Here is a 19253-nt window from a genome sequence, read left to right as displayed (position 1 = left end):
TATATAGACCTTTGTCAGCAAAGTGATGTCTCTGCTTTTTAATATGCTATGTTGGTCACAGCTTTTCTTCCAAGGAGCAAGCATCTTTTAATTTCATGGCTGCCATCTGCAGTGATTTTGGAGCCCAAGAAAATAAAGTCTGTCATTTTTTGCACTTTTCCCCCTTCTATTTGCCATGAAGTGATGGGATTGGATGCTATGATATTAGTTTGCTGAATGCTGAGTTTTAAGCCAGCTTTTTCACTCTCCTCTTTCACCCTTATCAAGAGGCTCTTTAGTTCCTCTTTGCTTTCTGCCATTAGGGTGGTGTCATCTGCATATCTGAGGTTGTTGATATTCCTCCTGGAAATCTTGATTCCAGCTTGTGATTCATCCAGCCTGGCATTTTGCATGATGTACTCTGAATAGAAGTTAAATAAGCAGGGGGACAATATAGTCTTGATGTACTCCTTTCCCAATTTTGAACTAGTCTGTTGTTCTATATCTGGTTCTAACTGTTGCTTCTTGACCTGCATACAGGTTTCTCAGGAGGCAGGTAAGGTGGTCTGTTATTCCCCTCTTCAAGAATTTTCCACAGATTGTTGTGATCCACTCAGAGGAATGTTGCCCCAGACAATTGCTTGAATACGATTTCATAAGAGACCCTGAGCCAGAACCACCCAGGTAAACCACTCCTAAACTTCTGACTCTCATACAATATTTAATATAACAAATCTTCATTGTTTTAAGCTGTTAAATTTGGGGCTAATTTATTATACAGCAATAGAAAACTAATACATTCCCTTATTATCACTTTAGATTTACTCCTACCCTCTGTTGACCTTCCTCCAATTTTGTAGGATAAAATAGGATATTGTGTGTCTTTGGAGGCAATGATGGACACATTTTTTTTTTCAGCTCTGATATTTTTTGTTATATTTATTTAAAAGCTTTTTTCAGTTAAAATTCACATGATACAAAACAGGCCAACACAGTTTTGGAATTGTGGTTAAAAACTATACAACTTAAAATTTATCATTCGAACCGTTTAAAGTACAATTCAGAGGCATTAAGTGCATTCATGATGTTGTACAACCATCACTACTATCCGGTTCCAGAACCTTTTCATCTCCCAAATGGAAACCTATACTCACAGCTGACACATTTCCAAAGATAAATTTAATTTTTTGTCCCCTACATCTGGAGTAATCAGGTAGTAAAAAGAAGACTGAATAAACAAAACCATAGGTAAACCAAATCAGAAAGAAATACCGTTAAAACTTCGAGTGACAACATATGAATCTGTTTACATTCCTGTACAGAATAAGAAAACCCAATGACGTTCTATGTGGATAACATAAGATCTCAAGTAAAAGTTTTACCCAAGAATCAGACTTTAAAATTCCTTTTGGGTCCATCGAGTGCAGAACGTCGACACGGTACGCAGCAATCAAGGACCTAGGATTGGCAGCAGCTGTTGGGAGGACAGCAAGGGGAGAGAACAGCGATCACGTAGTGATGGGCTCCAATCTTAGGGCATCAACAGTACCTCCACCCCGGGGTTAGAAGGGTCCAGAAGGAACACTGGGCTCAGTTATGCATAATATCTGCCACAGGCTTGGGAGTGAGTTAGAAGCATTCTGGCCAGCCGCATGCCAGCCCAGGCGTGGGGTGCAGGCTGGTAACAGGGGTCATTAGTTCTAGCACCGTTTCTTTCCATTCATTGTATTTTAACACAAACTAGCGGTCACCAGAGGATACTGCTGCTGAACTGAAGGACGGCTGTGCCATGACCTATATTGTATTATTTGGTGGTTTTAGCTTCCAGTGTCCTCTGCAGACGAGAACAGAGGATTATTGGCAGGAGAGTCCTTGCAGCAGGCGTGTTTCTTGCCCTTCTCCCTCTGGAAGACATCACAACTTCACTATGGTGTCCTAGACTGCCCAGATATGTGCACTGTGCTCCTGCCCCAGGAGGGCAGCCTGAGAACAGAAAAGTGATGGTTGGAAGATATTTATATTCAGCCCAGGACTCAGCTCATTAAACTAGCATCTTCCCTGATGTGAGACTTTCTCATTTATTCATTCACTCACTTATTTTTTAGAAAGGTGTACTGAGTGCCTTCCACACAGCAGGCATTGATCCAGGCATTGGAGATAAGCATTGAATGAAACAGTAGAGTTAATGCAAAAAAAAAGGGTATGTAGATTTTGGCCACAGTTTCCTGAGTTTGACACTCTTTGAAGCTCATCTGGATTGGTTCATGTTAGTAGGACGTTGGTGGGGCTGAGAAAGAGCTGGAAGATCAAACTGTGTATCCTCTTCCCCCAACCTCAACACAAAAATAGAGAAACATGGGTATGCCTTCTTCTGTGTTATCAAGGTCTAGTATCCCACAGGCTGGCTATTTCCTTTTTCAAACTGCCTACTACTTGCATCATCTCAGGACAATATTATCCTTTCTCAAGGTTTCTCCTCACTTCTAGGCAAGAGCAGTGCAGCTAAATATATTTTGACACTAAGCCACAATCATTAGAATAAACTCCATGCAACTAGAAAAAAAATCTCCAAGCACATGACAGAGACCTGAGTACTGCCACGATCATGCCCACAGAGCTAGACTCGCCGTCTCTCTAGGTAGCGCTCTAGCTTCAGGGTCAGGGGCAGAAGGGAGGCAGGCTGCAGCAGTGTATCAGAGACCAGCGGCGCTCGTAGTGGAGAAGCAAAGCAGCCTTCCCAGGCGCAGGATGCCTGAATCAGAAGAAAGGGCAGAAAAAGAACCACAAAGGGCGTGGGGGTGGTGGCAGTCCAGACAAGATGAGCAACAGTTGGGAAAAACTGGGGGATAAAAACACATTTCTTAATCGTAAAGCCCAAAACTAAGGAATAGGCATATTGCCAAACTCATGTTAATAATGAAACAAGCCTTATGCTCCATGACAGGATGAGTGATGAGGTGAGTGATGAGATGCGTGAGCAAGGGGTGAACCAAGGCGGGTTATTCACAGGGGATGCCTGAACAGGATCTCTCACAGGCAGGGAGAACCCGTGGCCAGCAGAACCATTAACGACTGTCTAACCCTTTCATTTGTTACAAGAAACGTGAGTCACTCCAATAAAACCCAGCTATTGCAAAGCGAAATCTAACATCTGACTTGTGAGGCAAAAAGAACCAGCTGCTCCAGCCTCCAAGACTCAGTAACTTCCTCTTTTAAATCAAATTCCCAGCAATCTCGCAGCTCAGGAAAGGGAGGGTGAACCCAGTCACCCTCTCCTCTGGACACATACGCCAGCCAACAGTATCAGTGTTCAAGGACCTTAATTTCACTAAGGGTTGAAATTAGACAACTCAGGGTGGTTTAGGAGCAAGAGCAGGGCCGGGGGAACCCAGGCTGGGAGAACAAAGGAGACAAGAATCGTACGAAGAAAGGCCTGGAGTCCAGCTTGCAAATGGAGAAGCTTTCAGGCTGCCCTCCAGGCTGCTGGAAATCCTACATCCAAGGGCCCCAGGCCCCAGTGGCCTTGGGATCACAGCGGGGGTCTTGTGCCGGGAAGTACACAGGCACGGAGTGTTTCTGGTAGAACCGCAGACGGGAAAGGAGCTTCTTGACGATGTGGGGATATTCTCTTGACAGGTCATGCCTTTCCTCGGGGTCCTGGTCAATGTCAAAGAGCCAGAGGGTCTTGGCTGGTGGGTCCGATGAGGGTATCACAGAAACATTATGCTGAGATGGTGGGGGAAACCAGTGACCACAGCCTGGCAAAGAAATACAACAGTTTATTGGAGGAGAAGCATTGTAGGTAGGATCTATCTTCAAGGAAGAAGATAAGGCTGAGCTGGGCTGTGGGTTTGGACACATTAAAAAAAACGTGGCCCTTGATGTTATGTCTAGATTTGTCTCAGACTCTGACTTCTGGGGCTTTAACTAAACATGTCCCACTGCTTCACAGTGAGGCTGGGGCTTCCAGGAAAGAGCATGTGAGTGCGTGCGTGTGTGTGTGTGCACATGTGCAAATGTGTATGTGTGTGCATGTGTGTGTGTATATCTGTGTGTGTGTGCATGCGTGTGTGTGTATCTGTGTGTGTGTAGCGGGGTTATTTTTAGTTGTCATAGTGAACTTGGGGGCAGTGCTCGGGGTGGGTACAACTGTCATTTAGTAGTCATGGGCCAGGGATGCTAAAAATGTCTTACAATGTACGGGACAGTCACAAACAATGAAGGACTGTCTTGCTGCAAACATCAAAAAGGGCCTCATTATAAACACTGCTTAATTGCATCACAGTCTTAACCATCAAACCACATACCATACAAATATTTAAAAGATGTCACCTCTAAAGAATGTGCTCAGTGGAAGCAGCCCCTTTTCCCTACTATACCCTTGGTTGAAGATGTCCCTTTCAGAGACTGTCTTTGCCAGCTAGACGTATCGCGCTTGCCGGCCGTGTGTATCTGAAATCCTTATTTTCCCTGAAGCCCTAGAGCTGTGTTTCTTTCCCTCCCCCTCCCCCCACCACTACATGCATTCATGCTAGGTTGCGTCAGTCGTGTCTGACTCTTTGTGATCCCATGTAGCCCGCCAGGCTCCTCTGTCCGTGGGATTCTCCAGGCAAGAATACTGGAGTGGGTTGCCATGCCCTCCTCCAAGGGATCTTCCCACCCCAGGGACTGAACCCATGCCTCTTACATCTTCCGCATTGGCAGGCGGGTTCTTTACCACTAGCGCCACCTGGGAAGCCTCCCCCTGCCCCACCACCACCTCAACAGTTAGTTCCTAATTTTTAAAAATGTAGGACGAGATTACACCCCTCCCTCTCATTCAGCAGTGCAGAGATGGTGTTCTGCGAAAGGCAGCTATTCTTTGGGAAATCTCCCAGCTGTTCTGGTGGGAGATACTAAGCCTTCTACCTGGGTATCCAGTGAGCAGTTTCCAGTTCTGGTGTCTAATGGCAGCATGGATAGATGTGTTGAAGGCTGAATATTCCAGAAGGGAAGAATCATCCTTGGCCAGAGCCATGCTGTCCCCAGGACCTGGGGAGAGGGTTTGGAAGAATTAGATCACTGTTATTGGAATGCGTCATTATAAATCAACATTTTATATCCCTCCTGCAGAACAGTAGCTTTTATTCAACACTGGAGCGTAAATGTGTATCCTGCCACAGGAATGAATCTTCTATTAAATATAAACAGAGAGCTCAAGTTACATGGAACATCAGTCATAAACCACCACAAATATAAAGGGAATCCCAAAGAGATTACAACACTAATTCAACCTTAAAACCACTGTGTTCTGCCAATGCACAGATGGCCACTTGCAGACCTGTGTACTGTGGCAGCATGCAGGGTTGGTTTTTTTTTTTGGTACCTTTAGTTTTTGCTATCGCATGATTGAGTTAGATAAATCTGTGTACACTTGTATACCTGTGTAGATAATATAACACATTATAAAATGTACTTCTTAATGGAGTCTGTCTCAAGTTATTCAAGCATGCCATGATAAATCGTACATTTATTTTTTTAACCCCACTTACAAAATCTAAGAGTAAGTGAGCAATGCTCAGTTAACTATTCAGATAAGATCATTCTGGTATATATATATATATATATATGGTATATATTCTGGTATATATATATTATTGGTTGATGTCATGTGGTCATGCGTGCTCAGACATGTCAGACTCCTTGTGACCCCATGGACTGTAGCCCACCAGTCTCCTTGTCCATGGGATTCTCCAGGCAAGGATACTGGAGGGGGTTGCCATGCCCTCCTCCAGGGGATCCTCCCGACCCAGGGATGGAACCCGTGTCTCCTGTGTCTCCTGCATTATCAGGCGGGTTCTCTATCACCGAGCCACCTATACTGCACCCATTGATGTCGTGTCTGTGAAGTCGCTCAGTCGTGTCCGACTCTCTGTGACCCCATGGACTGTAGCCTACCAGGCTCCTCTGTCCATGGGATTTTCCAGGCAAGAGTACTGGAGTGGATTGCCATTTCCTTCCCCAGGGGATCTTCCCGACCCAGGGATCGAACCTGGGTCTCCCGCATTGTAGACAGACGCTTTACCATCTGAGCCACCAGGGAAGTCCATTGATATCGTGGGTTCCGTTAATTTATACTCTTGGAGTTTTATATTAATTGATCATCAGGCTGTGTTGGGGGAGGGGGACACTTGATAGTACCTGCTCCCTCTTCCCTCTTGAGTTTGGAACCAACTGACGGGTAAGAGGCCAGACGGATGGAGCTAAACATATGGCCTTTGTTACTGATAAAGCTGGTTGAAAAGAACGTAGCTTCAAATCTGTGGCAGGGAGGCCGTGCTAATAACTGACCCTTGTGTATTGACATCTGTCTCGGGGACAGGCTGGCTCCAAAGTTAGACAGACAAAGGGTCCAAATTGAGCATGCCTAGTTCCTTCTTTGCTCAATTTGGACCCTTTTGTCTGTCTAATTTTGAAGCCAGCCTGTCCCTGGGATAGATGTCAATACACAAGGGTCAGTTATTAGCACGGCCTTAACTGCCTCCTGCTCCTGCTTGTGGGGAGGAGCAAATAAGGTGCGGCGGGAGAGACCTGAGTTCTACTCCAGTTGAAGACCCTGGTGAATCCCCAAAGGTAAGGTATGGTGGTTCCCCTCTCTCTTCCCTGTGCATGTTTAAACAGCTCACCTTAGCACTTAACTGTGTAATTATTAGTCTGCTTTAACTCCACATTTATCTGTTACTTTTCAAATATGGTCACAGCAATTACCTGGGGTACACCTCCAAAGTTTGCCAGACTCCCCATCCGATGCCTAAGAGTTGCAGTGGGTGATGTGTCTGTAAAGGCGCCCTCGCTACCATCTGCGCAGCATCACCTCTGAGTGATAAAGGACTGTGAGCGTGCCCCCCACCCTGCCTGCGTGGGACTTCTGTGCTGTACGCAGTTTAAAGCGGGAAGCACTGTCACTGGTGGAAAAGGCAGAGAGTCCCATCCTTCTGTCAGAACTGCGGCAATGACACTGGAGAGGCGTGCTGCAGACTGAGCTGAGAAACGTCGGTGGTCTCAGACCTTCAGTCTTAACAGTCAGCGCCAACAGATCATCAGCACCAAAGAGGAACTCGTTTGGACCTCTTGCTTCTCTGTTTGCTCGCGGCTATGCTGGCTCCAACACAAACGGATGCTTCTAGCGATCGAGGTGTGTGAGGATGTCTACTTGACTGTAAATTCCATGGACACAGAAGCCTGGCGGGCTATGGTCCAGGGGTCGCAATGAGTTGGACATGACTGAACACGCACACACACACACACACACATACCATAGGAAGCACATTCTTAATATACAGACTGTGGTAGAACTGTGAGCCCTCATAATCTACTGCTCACAAGTTTGTATATAAAAACCACATTTTGATAGCAAAGAATGTTAAATAAAAGGAATACACTTTGTGGACATAAACGAAGGAAGGAAATGTAGCTATCTCAGCTATACTTGCATACATTTCCTTCTAAAACAAACAGGGACATAAAATACCTAAACAATAAGTAAGTCTAAGACTAAATGGCGAAAGATGCCGTTATCTCCTGAAGTTTTATTCGTTGGGAGAAATTAAACAAAAAGCAAAGGACAAAGAATAATATAATGAACACCCTGTGAGCTGTCACTCAGAATGAATAAATATGAACATTTTGTCATATCTGCTTTTTTCTTTCAATTAGAGAAGTGGGACAATGAAGATGAAATGTCAGACCCCTTTTCTCCATCTTTAATCCCAGTCTCTTCACCCATGACCCCAGTGGCTGCTGCTATCACGACTTCAGTGCCTCTTTCAGCCATTTAAAGATACAGTCACAGATACATGTGTCAAGGAATAATGCATGGTAGTTCTATACTTTAGAAATGTACATGTATGTGTTATGCTATATCCATTTTGCAACCTGACGTTTTTATCCACTACTGTTTTTTAGAGCTCAGACATTATGTATATATGTATATGCATGTTTATTCCTTTTAATTATTTCCTATTTCACTACATAAAACAGCACCTTTTATTTATACATTCCCCTTTAATAAGAATTTAGGTTATTTTACTTATTTATTTATTTTTGCTATTAGCGTTGACCCTTCACAATACGGGCTTGAAATGCATGGGTCCACTTATACCCACATTTTTTTCAAGCATAAATACTACAATACTACAGGATCTGAGGTTGCTTAAAAACATATCCACCATGTTATGTCCCTCTGGCAGTGTATGAGGGTTTCAGTTTGTCCATATATTTGTCAGCACTTATTACTGCCTGTCTTTTGTTACAGCCTATTGGGTATAATGTTCTATCTCATTATGGTTTGAAGGCAATGGCACCCCACTCCAGTACTCTTGCCTGGAAAATCCCATGGGCGGAGGAGCCTGGTAGGCTGAAGTCCATGGGGTGGCTAAGAGTTGGACACAACTGAGTGACTTCACTTTCACCTTTCACTTTCATGCATTGGAGAAGGAAATGGCAACCCACTCCAGTGTTCTTGCCTGGAGAATCCCAGGGACGGGGGAGCCTGGTTGGCTGCTGTCTATGGGGTCACACAGATTCGGACACGACTGAAGCGACTTAGCAGCAGTAGCAGTAGACGACTAATAAAGTTGAGCATCTTTTCATTTGTTTGTTGGCCCCTGTATATCCCCTTTTTTGGGGAAAAGTATATTCAGATCCTTTCATTACTTAGTTGTAAGAGTTCTTTATATATTCCAGATACAAGTCCCTCATCAGGTCCAAATATTTTCTCCCATTCTATGGACTATCTTTTTCATTTACTTGACGGTGTTTTTTGAGGCACAAAAGGTTTAAATTTTAATGAATCCCAATTTATCTAATTTCTACTGTTCTGCTTATGCTTTGGTGTCATATCTAGGAAATCATTGCTTCATCCAAGGTCATGAAGATTTACATCTATATTCTCTTTTAAGAGTTTATAGTTTGGTACTTCTGTTCAGATCTTTGATTCACTTTGAATTATATTTATATGTGGTGAGAGGTAGGGGTTCAGTTTCATTCTTTTGCATGTGGATATCCGTTTTGTCAGCACGACTTGTTCAAGAGACTATTACTTCCTTAATTAATGCTTTTGACATTCTTGTTGAAAATCAGTCGACTGTAAATGTAAGAGTTTATTTCCAGACTCTCAATTCTATTCCACTTATTTATATGTCTACATTCTTAAGTCGGTATCTTGATTATTGTAATTATTTGCAGTAAGTTTTGAAATCAGAAGGTATGAGTAGTTCAATGTTTTTGTTTTTTTCTCCAAGATTGATTTGGTTATTCTCAGTTTCTAGAATTTTTTTTTTTTATGAATTTGAGGATCAGTTTAATCGATAATCTGCCAAGGGTCAGCTGGGATTTTGTTAGGAAGTATATTAAACTCATAAATCAATTTGGGGATTATTGCCATCTTAATATGCTGTGTTCTAATCCATGAACATGGGATATCTTTTCATTTATTCAGGTATTCTTTAAGTGCTTTGCAGTTTTCAGAATATAGCCTTTGTATTTCTTTTCCTAAATTCACTCCTAAGTATTTCATTCTTTTCAATGCTATTCTAAATATTTACTTAATTGCATGTTTGATTTGTTCATTGCTACTGTATAGAGATACAGCTGATTGGTTTACATTGCTCTTCTACTGTGCAACCTTGTGCAGCTCAGTTCAGTTCAGTTCAGTCGCTCAGTCGTATCCAACTCCTTGTGACCCCATGAATCGCAGCACGCCAGGCCTCCCTGTCCATCACCAACTCCCGGAGTTCACCCAAACTCGTGTCTGTCGAGTCGGTGATGCCATCCAGCCATCTCATCCTCTGTCGTCCCCTTCTCCTCCTGCCCCCAATCCCTCCCAGCATCAGGGTCTTTTCCAATGAGTCAACTCTTCACATGAGGTGGCCAAAGTATTGGAGTTTCAGCTTCAGCATCAGTCCTTCCAATGAACACCTTTAGAATGGACTGGTTGGAACTCCTTGTGGTCCAAGGGACTCTCAAGAGTCTTCTCCAACACCACAGTTCAAAAGCATCAATTCTTGGGCGCTCAGCTTTCTTCACAGTCCAACTCTCACATCCATACATGACCACTGGAAAAACCATAGCCTTGAGTAGACGGACCTTTGTTGGCAAAGCAATATCTCTGCTTTTGAATATGCTATCTAGGTTGGTCATAACTTTTCTTTCAAAGAGTAAGCATCTTTTAATTTCATGGCTGCAGTTACCATCTGCAGTGATTTTGGAGCCCCAAAAAATAAAGTCAGCCACTGTTTCCACTGTTTCCCCATCTATTTCCCATGAAGTGATGGGACCAGATGTCATGATCTTAGTTTTCTGAATGTTGAGCTTTAAGCCAACTTTTTCACTCTCCTCTTTCACTTTCATCAAGAGGCTCTTTAGTTCTTTTTCACTTTCTGCCATAAGGGTGGTGTCATCTGCATATCTGAGGTTATTGATATTTCTCCCTGCAATCTTGATCCCAGCTTCTGCTTCTTCCAGCCCAGCGTTTCTCATGATGTACTCTGCATATAAGTTAAATAAACAGGGTGACAATATGCAGTCTTGACGTACTCCTTTTCCTATTTGGAACCAGTCTGTTGTTCCATATCTAGTTCTAACTGTTGCTTCCTGACCTGAACACAGATTTCTCAAGAGGCATGTCAGGTAGTTTGGTATTCCCATCTCTTTTGGAATTTTCCACAGTTTGTTGTGATCCACACAGTCAAAGGATTTGGCATAGTCAATAAAGCAGAAATAGATACTTTTCTGGAACTCTCTTGCTTTTTCGACGATCCAGCAACCTTGTAGAACCTGTTTATTAGTTCTAGTAGTCTTTTAATTGACTCCTTGGGATTTTTTAAACATAATCTCATGTCATTTACAGATAAGCATACTGTTACTTCTCCCGGGTCAATCTGAATATCTTATTTCTTTTTCTTACCCAATTGCCCTGTTAGAATCTCAATTTAATGCCGAAACAAATGGTGAAAGCCAACATCCTTGTCTTATTCCTGATCTTAGGGTAAAATATTCAATCTTTCACCATTCAGTAGTATGCTAGCTATTTTTTTTTTTTTTTGGTAGATGCTCTATCAAATTGAGTAAGGTCCCCTTTTATTCACAGTTTGAGTGTTTCTATCCAGAAAAAGTATGACATTTTCCAAAAATTCTTTTCTGCATCTGATATTACTAAATTTTTTTTGTCCTCTAGTCTATTGATATTACATTAATCGATTTTAGCTATTCAACTATCATTACATTCCTGGGATGAACCCACTTGGTCACGTTGTGTAATCCTCTTCATATGTTGCTGAATTCTACTTGCTAATATTTTGTTGAGGATTTTTGTATCTATATACATAGAAGTATTGAATTATTAAATTGGTGTCTTCATTATTAAATTGACAGTGTATTAAACACACTGTTGAAACAAAAGACAAGAAGCAGAGATTTCTTAGAATGTTAATGACTTTCAGAATTTTTCTGACATAGTTGGACTAGATCCAGATTTGAAAAGTAAAAGTGAAAGTGAGTCTCACAGGCCTGACTCTTTGTGACCCCATGGACCGTAGCCTGCTGGCTCCTCTGTCCACGGAATTCTCCAGGCAAGAGCACCGGGTGGCCATTTCCTTCTCCATGAGATCTTCCTGACCCAGGGATCAAACCCGGGTCTCCTGCTTTGCATGTCAATTCTTTACCAACTGAGACACTAGGGAAGCCCAGATTCAGAAAATATTTATTTATTAACAACTAAGTGATAAGAAAGCATTGTGTTCTTATATTCTATGACATGGAGTGATGAGCAAAGACACATCTAAGAGGTTTTGAAGGTAAAATAAAAAGATTTTTGGTGACTGTAGAGTATAAAAGATAAAATTCCAAGGTTTCAACTTTGGTGATAAAGAAAATATTGACATTGGCAGAATAGAGATTTTAGAGCAGGAAACAGTGGTGATACTATGATCTTAGAGTTAGACATGTTGACTTTGAAAAATTAACGTGAACTCAAGGGAGAGATATCGACTACACACGGAGCAAAGACGCTGGACCCTGTAAGAGAGACTGAAGGCATATCCTGATTCAAGCACTATCCAGAATGCAGTCAGTGATCACTGAACCCCGGAAATGGATGAGCTAGAGAGCAGAAGCCCGCAGACAGAAATGAGCGCCAAAGGAAAACCGCCAGCAAACGAGGCAGAGAAGAGGAGAATAACATGCGGAAGGAAATCAGTTCAACAGGGCAACACAGAAGTCAAGAGAGCAGAAGGCTTCAGACCACGGTGCAGAAGTGCCAACTATTCCACCCATCAGCTTGATGGATGAGAAAAGGGCATTGGATTTGTTAACCTCTGCGTGGAAATGAGGGAGTTCAGCGAGAAGTGTAAACAAACACATCTTTCTCTTTCCCTTCCGAGCTGAAAGCCACCTCTGAGATGATAAATCATTCCGGTCAGACAGGAATACTCAATTATAAGATGGATTAGTCTTGTGTATTGATTTTGGATGTAAAGAAGGAGATCAGCAGAAAAACTTAGAGCGCATGAAGAAAATCACGATCTTGCTTAATATATAGTAAACAGACAGAGCTCCATCTCTGAGCAACCTCTGGAAATCTAAAGGAGTTCAAGTTTCCAGAGGTGGACCAACAGGTTCAGTGGAGAAGTGCGTTTTCCAGAGCCAGAGGGCTTCCAGACACACCTTGGGAGTTGCTTTTAGATGGGATGGTGGGTTAACGGGTGAGGATCTAAGGTTCTACCTCCATTTCTATCAGCACCGTTTAACCCTTAAAGAAGAATCCATAATACATATTTGCTAAATAGATTGTGTTTCTCTATATTTTTGTTTGAAAAAAAGAGCCCATGGCTAAGATAATGTGAAAGACACTACTCATCACAGACGACAGCGTCACCGAACTGGGAAGGGACTGGGGGCTGCCTGGACCACTGGGGATGCTGCCTGGGGTTCACAGAAGGCGATCTTGCTCTCTTGGCTGTACAACCCATCCTCCTGACTCTTGGGAAACAACCATCTAGTCTTCAATTGTATTTCTATAAAACATATTTTTTCTGACTATGTAATTTATATAAGTTGGAAAACACAAAAATCTATGAACAGGAAAATTAAAATTACCTGTACATTTATTAGCTGCTGTTAACATCTTGGTGTATAACCTTTGAGACTTCTAACTATACAAGACTTAAATAAAATGTTATATTAAGTTGTGTTAGTAGCTGACCTGAAAATAAGAAATGGAAATTTCATAGCAAAAGTTTCTGGGACTTCCCTGGCTGTCTAGTGGTTCAGACTTAGCCTTCCAAGGCAGGTTCAATCCCTTGTGGGGGAGCTAAGATTCCATATGCCTTGCAGTCAAACACCAAAACAGAAAACAGGAGCAATGTCGTATTAAATTCAATCAACACTTTAAGAATGGTCTACATTAAAAAAAAAAAAAAATCTTAAACAAAAGTTTCCATTCCTAGGGAAAACTAGGCAGCTTGCCAGGTGTCCCAGCATCAGTGCATAGCCAAGAGGGGTTGTCTGGGTGTCTCTCTCTGTAACTTCTGAGCAGAATGGATTAACTGTGGCTGCAGAGAGGGGCCTAGGAAGAGGCAGCCTTCTAGCACTGCAGGAGAACACTGCTGGGAGCGGTGATAGGACAAAGGGAAGGGGCCTGGTGATGGCCGTGAGTCCCTGATCGCTCTCTCCCAGAAGATCTCCGTGCACAGCAGTTCCGGGCACACACTCTGGGAACCAGGCTGCTTCCTGAGCACACACTCTGGGAACCAGACTGCTTGCGTTTGGATATCTGCTCCATCGCTCGCTGGCTATGTGACCTTAGGCGTCTCCCCATTTGTAAAACCAGGAAAATATAATTTATTTCACAGACTAGTTGGGTGGCCTGGATATGACGATGCATCGAACATGTTTATCAGCAGTATGTCTAGCACACAGTAAGGGCACGATAAATGTCACTGTGAAATCTCGGGCAACTTTCCTAACCTCCGTTGGCTTGGTTTACTATCAATGAAATTAGCAGAACAACAGCAAACTGCTCAGCATAGTGTGCGGTCTATTGTCAACACTATCAATATTGAAAGATGATAATAGCTTAGAAGCACTTACTACTGTAAATCATAAACTGTGGTGGTAGGTATTCTATGAACAGTAAATCATTTAATTCTTGCAGTAACGCTATGAAATAAGTAATAAGGTCTGGCAATAAAGGTCACTGAATGCTAGCTATTCTCAGTTTAATACAAGTTTTTTCTTTTATGTACTGTTCTATTCAAGACTTTACAAAGAAGAGGAAAGTAAATTCATTACTATACCTGGACAAAAAAAAAAAAAAAAAAAGAAAACTAATAATTTCTTTGGTCTGCATTTGGAGAAGACTTATTTGTTCTCCAATTCGTGTTCCAGAATTTGAACAGGACTGGCAAGAAAAGCATTTATGGTGGAAGCATTGATTTGCCACTTTGAGGGTTTCTTTTCTGCCTTGTTTCGTGGCCTGCCATTCATTTCCACTGAACTCTATTCATTTTTGCTTTGTTTGTTTTATAATTCACAAAGATCAGTTTAAAATGTCATTCTACCTCTAATGACCCATTTTATTCCTCATGCTAGTGTGATGCCATCTTTGTACTTTGATGACAATGAATATTTACTTAGCACACTTAATCCCTTGTGCTAATGGGGAAACCCCAAGCTTTCCCAGATATTTGATTATCAAACTGTTTTCTAAAATGCAGTCTCTTCAGGTATACTTGTAGGGCTTCCCTGGTGGCTCAGTGGGTAATGCATCTGCCTACAATGCGGGAGACCCGGGTTCAATCCCTGGGTCGGGAAGATCCCCTGGAGAAGGAAATGGCAACCCACTCCAGGACTCTTGCCTGGAAAATCCCATGGACTGAGAAGCCTGGTAGGCTACAGTCCATGGGGTCACAAAGAGTCGGACACGACTGAGTGACTTTCCCTTCCTTCAGGTATACTCTTAGTGAATAGGTTGGATTTAAGTTTAATTAGCAACAACTTTGTTGTTGTTCAGTCACTAAGTCATATCTGACTCCTTGTGATCCATGGATTGCAACACACAGGCTTTCCTATTCTCCACTGTCTCCCAGAATTTGCTCAAACTCATGTCCATTGAGTCAAAGATGCCATCCAACCATCTCATCCTCTGTCATCCCCTTCTCCTCCTGCCCTCAGTCCTTTCCAGCATTAGGGGCTTCTCCAATGAGTTGGCTCTTCACATCAAAGTGAAAAAGTATTGGAGCTTCAGTTTCAGCATCAGTCCTTCCAATGAATGTTCAAGGTTGATTTCCTTTAGGCTTGATTGGTTTGAACTCCTTGCAGTTCGAGGGCTCTCAAGAGTCTTCTCCAGCAGCACGATTTGAAAGCATCAGTTCCTTAGCACTCAGCCTTCTTTATGGTCCAACTCTCATATCCATATGTGACTACTGGAAAAACCATAGCTTTGACTATGTGGACCTTTGTCAGCAAAGTGATGGCTCTGCCTTTTAATACACTGTCTAGTTTTGTCATAGCTTTTCTTCCAAGGAGCAATTGTCTTTTAATTTCGTGGCTGCAGTCACAGTCCACAGTGATTTTGGAATCCAAGAAAATAAAATATGCCACTGTTGCCACTTCTTCCCCTTCTATTTTCCATGAAGTGATGGGACCAGATGCCATGATCCGAGTTTCTGAATGATGAATTTCAAGTCAGCTGTTTCACTCTCCTCTTCGACCCTCATCAAGAGGCTCTTCAGCTCTTCTTTACTTTCTGCCATTAGAGCGGTATCATCCGCATTATCTGAGATTGCTGATACTTCTCCTGATTGAATCTTGATTCCAGCTTGTGATTCATCCAGCCTGGCATTTCACATGATATATTCTGCAACAACTACCATCACCTTTGGTGCTTAGAAGTTCTTGAAGTGGCTTGTTCTGTGAGTCAGTTTGTTATGCGAGTCAAATTTGTCTTTTAAAGTCTGTTACACTGAAGTTTTTTTTTACACTCAACATTTGATTGGCTGATCATTTCTTCAATCCAAGAGAAGTTCAAGGACTCCCAAGCTCAAGGTGAAGTTCAAGTCACTAAGGTCTTTATTGTGCTGGTCAGTCTGAGTCCCACCACCTGCTGCCTGCTCCTCTGCCCATGTCATAGCGCATTCAGGCTACACGTGGGGAGACACATGGGGCGCACATGTGGATCAAAGCACCAGTCTGCTCACAGGTTTACTTGTCTCGAAAACGGTGGGCTTAGGCTAAGGCTGCCTCCCATCTCACTGCATGGTGAAGACTTACGTGTCCAGATGCCAATGTGCTCACTGTTGTCCCGAGTTGATTTCTAAACATGATTCTGGATCTAAAGACAGAAGTTTTTCTCTAAAAATAACTCCTGAAAAACACTGGTTGGAACCCCCACACTCTGAGCTGACATTTTACTTAATTTTCAGAAATCGGCGGGGAAAGCTCCTAACAGTCGTAGAGACGGCCCTCCTGGCTCAAATACTGGAATAGACAGAGCTTTGAGAAACGCAACAGCATTCCCCCTGCTATTACTCTCTAGTTCTGAAAAGGAACTTGGAGAAACCACTGTGCATTTCAGTGGCCTTTAGAATAATTTCTTCCTATTATCTCGTTAAATCATTTAACCACTCTGACTTCCTGTTTCCAAGTATGTCAAATGAGGATAAAAGTAATGCCTACCTCACAGGATGACTATGAGGATGAAATGAGATCCTAGTGGCGGTAAGTGTAAGTACAGAAGTCCTGGTTACATGTTTCTTAAACTTCCACAGCACTTGCCACAAGGCTGGGCACACAGACAAAACTGACCAACTCAAAGAAAGCATTTCAGCTCAAGTCACACCTGCGGCCTTCCACAGATAGCCATCAAAATCAAGGTGTGATCAATTACCCGACTCTGTAATAACTGAGAGATCTAAATCAGCTGGAACAAGGTATTATTAGACAAGTATAAAGAAGGGTGGGGGGCTTCTCTGGTGGCCTTTGCTGGTAAAGAATCCACCTGGAATGCGGGAGAGAGACCTGGGTTTGATCCCTGGGTTGGGAAGATCCCCTGGAGGAGGGCATGGCAACCCACCCCAATATTCTTGCCTGGAGAATCCCATGGACAGAGGAGGCTGGTGGGCTACAGTCCATGGGGCTGCAAAGAGCTGGACACAATTGAGCAGCTCAGCACACACAGCAAAGAAAAGGGGAGGGGAAATCGCAAGGCATCGGTCAAAGGGTACAGACTGTCAGCTACGCAAGTTGAGTCCTAGAGACCCATTGTACACCATGGTGTGCGCACTTAACAACACTGTGTTGTGTACTCACATATTTGCAAAGAAGGTGGAATCTTACATCCAGTGTTCTTATCTCTCTCTCTCTCTTACACATACACACAATGATAACGAAGGAGGTGGGAGGAAACCTTTGGAGGTGATGGATAATTTATGGCATAGCCTGTGACACTGGTTTGATGGATGTATACTTATTTCAAAACCCAAGAAGTTGTATACAATAAATATGTACAGCTTTTTGTGTATCAATCATATCCAAATTAAGTGGTTTAAAAGTGAATGAGTATAGGAACGAACAAAGGACTGCTGCTGCTGCTGCCAAGTCACGTCAGTCGTGTCTGACTCTGTGCGACCCCATAGACGGCAGCCCACCAGGCTCCCCCATCCCTGGGATTCTCCAGGCAAGAACACTGGAGCGGGTTGCCATTTCCTTCTCCAGTGCATGAAAGTGAAAAGCGAAAGTAAAGTCGCTCAGTCATGTCCGACTCTTCGCGACCCCATGGACTGCAGCCTACCAGGCTCTTCCGCCCATGGGATTTTCCAGGCAAGAGTACTGGAGTGCGGTGCCATTGCCTTCTCCGATGAATGAAGAAAGAGAACGAAAATTATGCAAAAAAAAAAAAAATTGTGGCGACATCACCTAAATCTTATATGTTAAACTGGAGGTCTGGGCAAAACTGTGAAAATAAAGAGTGAGATAAAACAGGAATTCCCAATTTGGGTTCTGTACTGGGGTCACCCGACCCCAGCAGTCACCTTAGCACTGAGCTCTCCTCCCTGAACCCAGCACAGCTCAGCCTTGGTCTCTTGCCTGCCCCAATCTGCCAACATGGGCTGCCCAGCCTTCAGTGACCTACACTCATCCTCTTTAGCAAGCAGCGTCTATTAAACTTGTTTCGGTCTTACATAGCCCTTCCCTCCAAGCAAACACTGTAGAGCTGCCCGTGATATAAAACAGCAAAAAAGGAGAGCTGTCCAATCTCCACCTGGCTTCACCGTCCATGGATTCCCAGGGTAGAAGGCAGCAGCCCAGAGCATTCTGTTACATGCGCCACGTGGGCACAGGTGCTAAGGGTGAGGGGGCTGGGCACATGGTGAGCATGTTGGCACTGAGGGATGGTGGAGCTGGTTTGTGGGTCTGGTATATGGTGGGTCACATGTCCTTTGCCCTTCAGGGCCACCCCCACCCCTTGGGGCTCATGCAGCCCTGCTGGTAAGTACACAGAGAAGGGAAAAATAGGGAGGCCTGACCACCATGAAAACTTCCTCAGCAGGGGGGCTTCCCTGGTGGTCCAGAGGTTATGAATCTGCCTTGCAATGCAGGCGATGTCAGTTTGATCCATGGTATGGAAACTAAGATCCCACATGCCACAGGGCAACTGAGCCCATGGGCCAAAACAAAAGATCCTGAATGGTGAGACAAATACCCCATGTGTAGCAGCTAAGACCTGATATAGCCAAATAAATAAATGAGTAAATATTAAGAAAAAAAAAAATTGCTCACCGAATTCATCCTGTCTCTTATTCCTGGACTTCACCCTGATTGCCGCAAGTTTACTGTTACACCCACACTACTTATTTAGAATCCTGTCTCTCCCCGGTGAAATCCTTACAGCATGAAACAGGAGTGTTGGGGAAAGTACGCCAGACATAAAGCTAATCAGAAAAAGGTGAGGAGGAATATTACACATGTTATTTATTACCTACGAGGGAAAAATCAGAATGCTTATAATTTTTATATATGCACTCTACATGACATATTTCAAGTGGATCTAGGTTTATGATTTTTGGTTTACAAAGTCAGTTTCTCTGACACCTACTCATTCAGTCCATATTTGATATTATAAAATCCTAGGGAAAAAAGGAGTTTGATGTGGCTTGCTCAGCTTAGACATGGTTCAAAGGTTAATCATTATTGAATCATGCATAGTAAGTATTCAGAGAATGTGCCTGCGTTACAGG

General features: G+C 43.2%; 1 protein-coding gene across 1 annotated transcript in view; it reads right to left on the bottom strand.

Annotated features, from left to right (window-relative positions):
- Window positions 897–19253, bottom strand: part of ARSB (arylsulfatase B) — a 168023-nt gene continuing 149666 nt past the window's right edge. The window contains exons 8-9 of the mRNA XM_018053677.1: window positions 4888–5010; window positions 897–3737 (exon numbers count right to left, since the gene is read on the bottom strand). Of these exons, the coding sequence (XP_017909166.1) occupies window positions 3472–3737; window positions 4888–5010 (389 nt within the window). The 3' untranslated portion in view covers window positions 897–3471. The remainder of the gene's footprint in view (window positions 3738–4887; window positions 5011–19253) is intronic.

This window comes from Capra hircus, chromosome 10, assembly GCF_001704415.2.
Source record: "Capra hircus breed San Clemente chromosome 10, ASM170441v1, whole genome shotgun sequence".
Lineage (NCBI taxonomy): Eukaryota > Metazoa > Chordata > Mammalia > Artiodactyla > Bovidae > Capra > Capra hircus.
The sequence above is the reverse complement of the archived record's forward strand: the minus strand, read 5'-3'. Positions and strand labels throughout refer to the sequence as shown.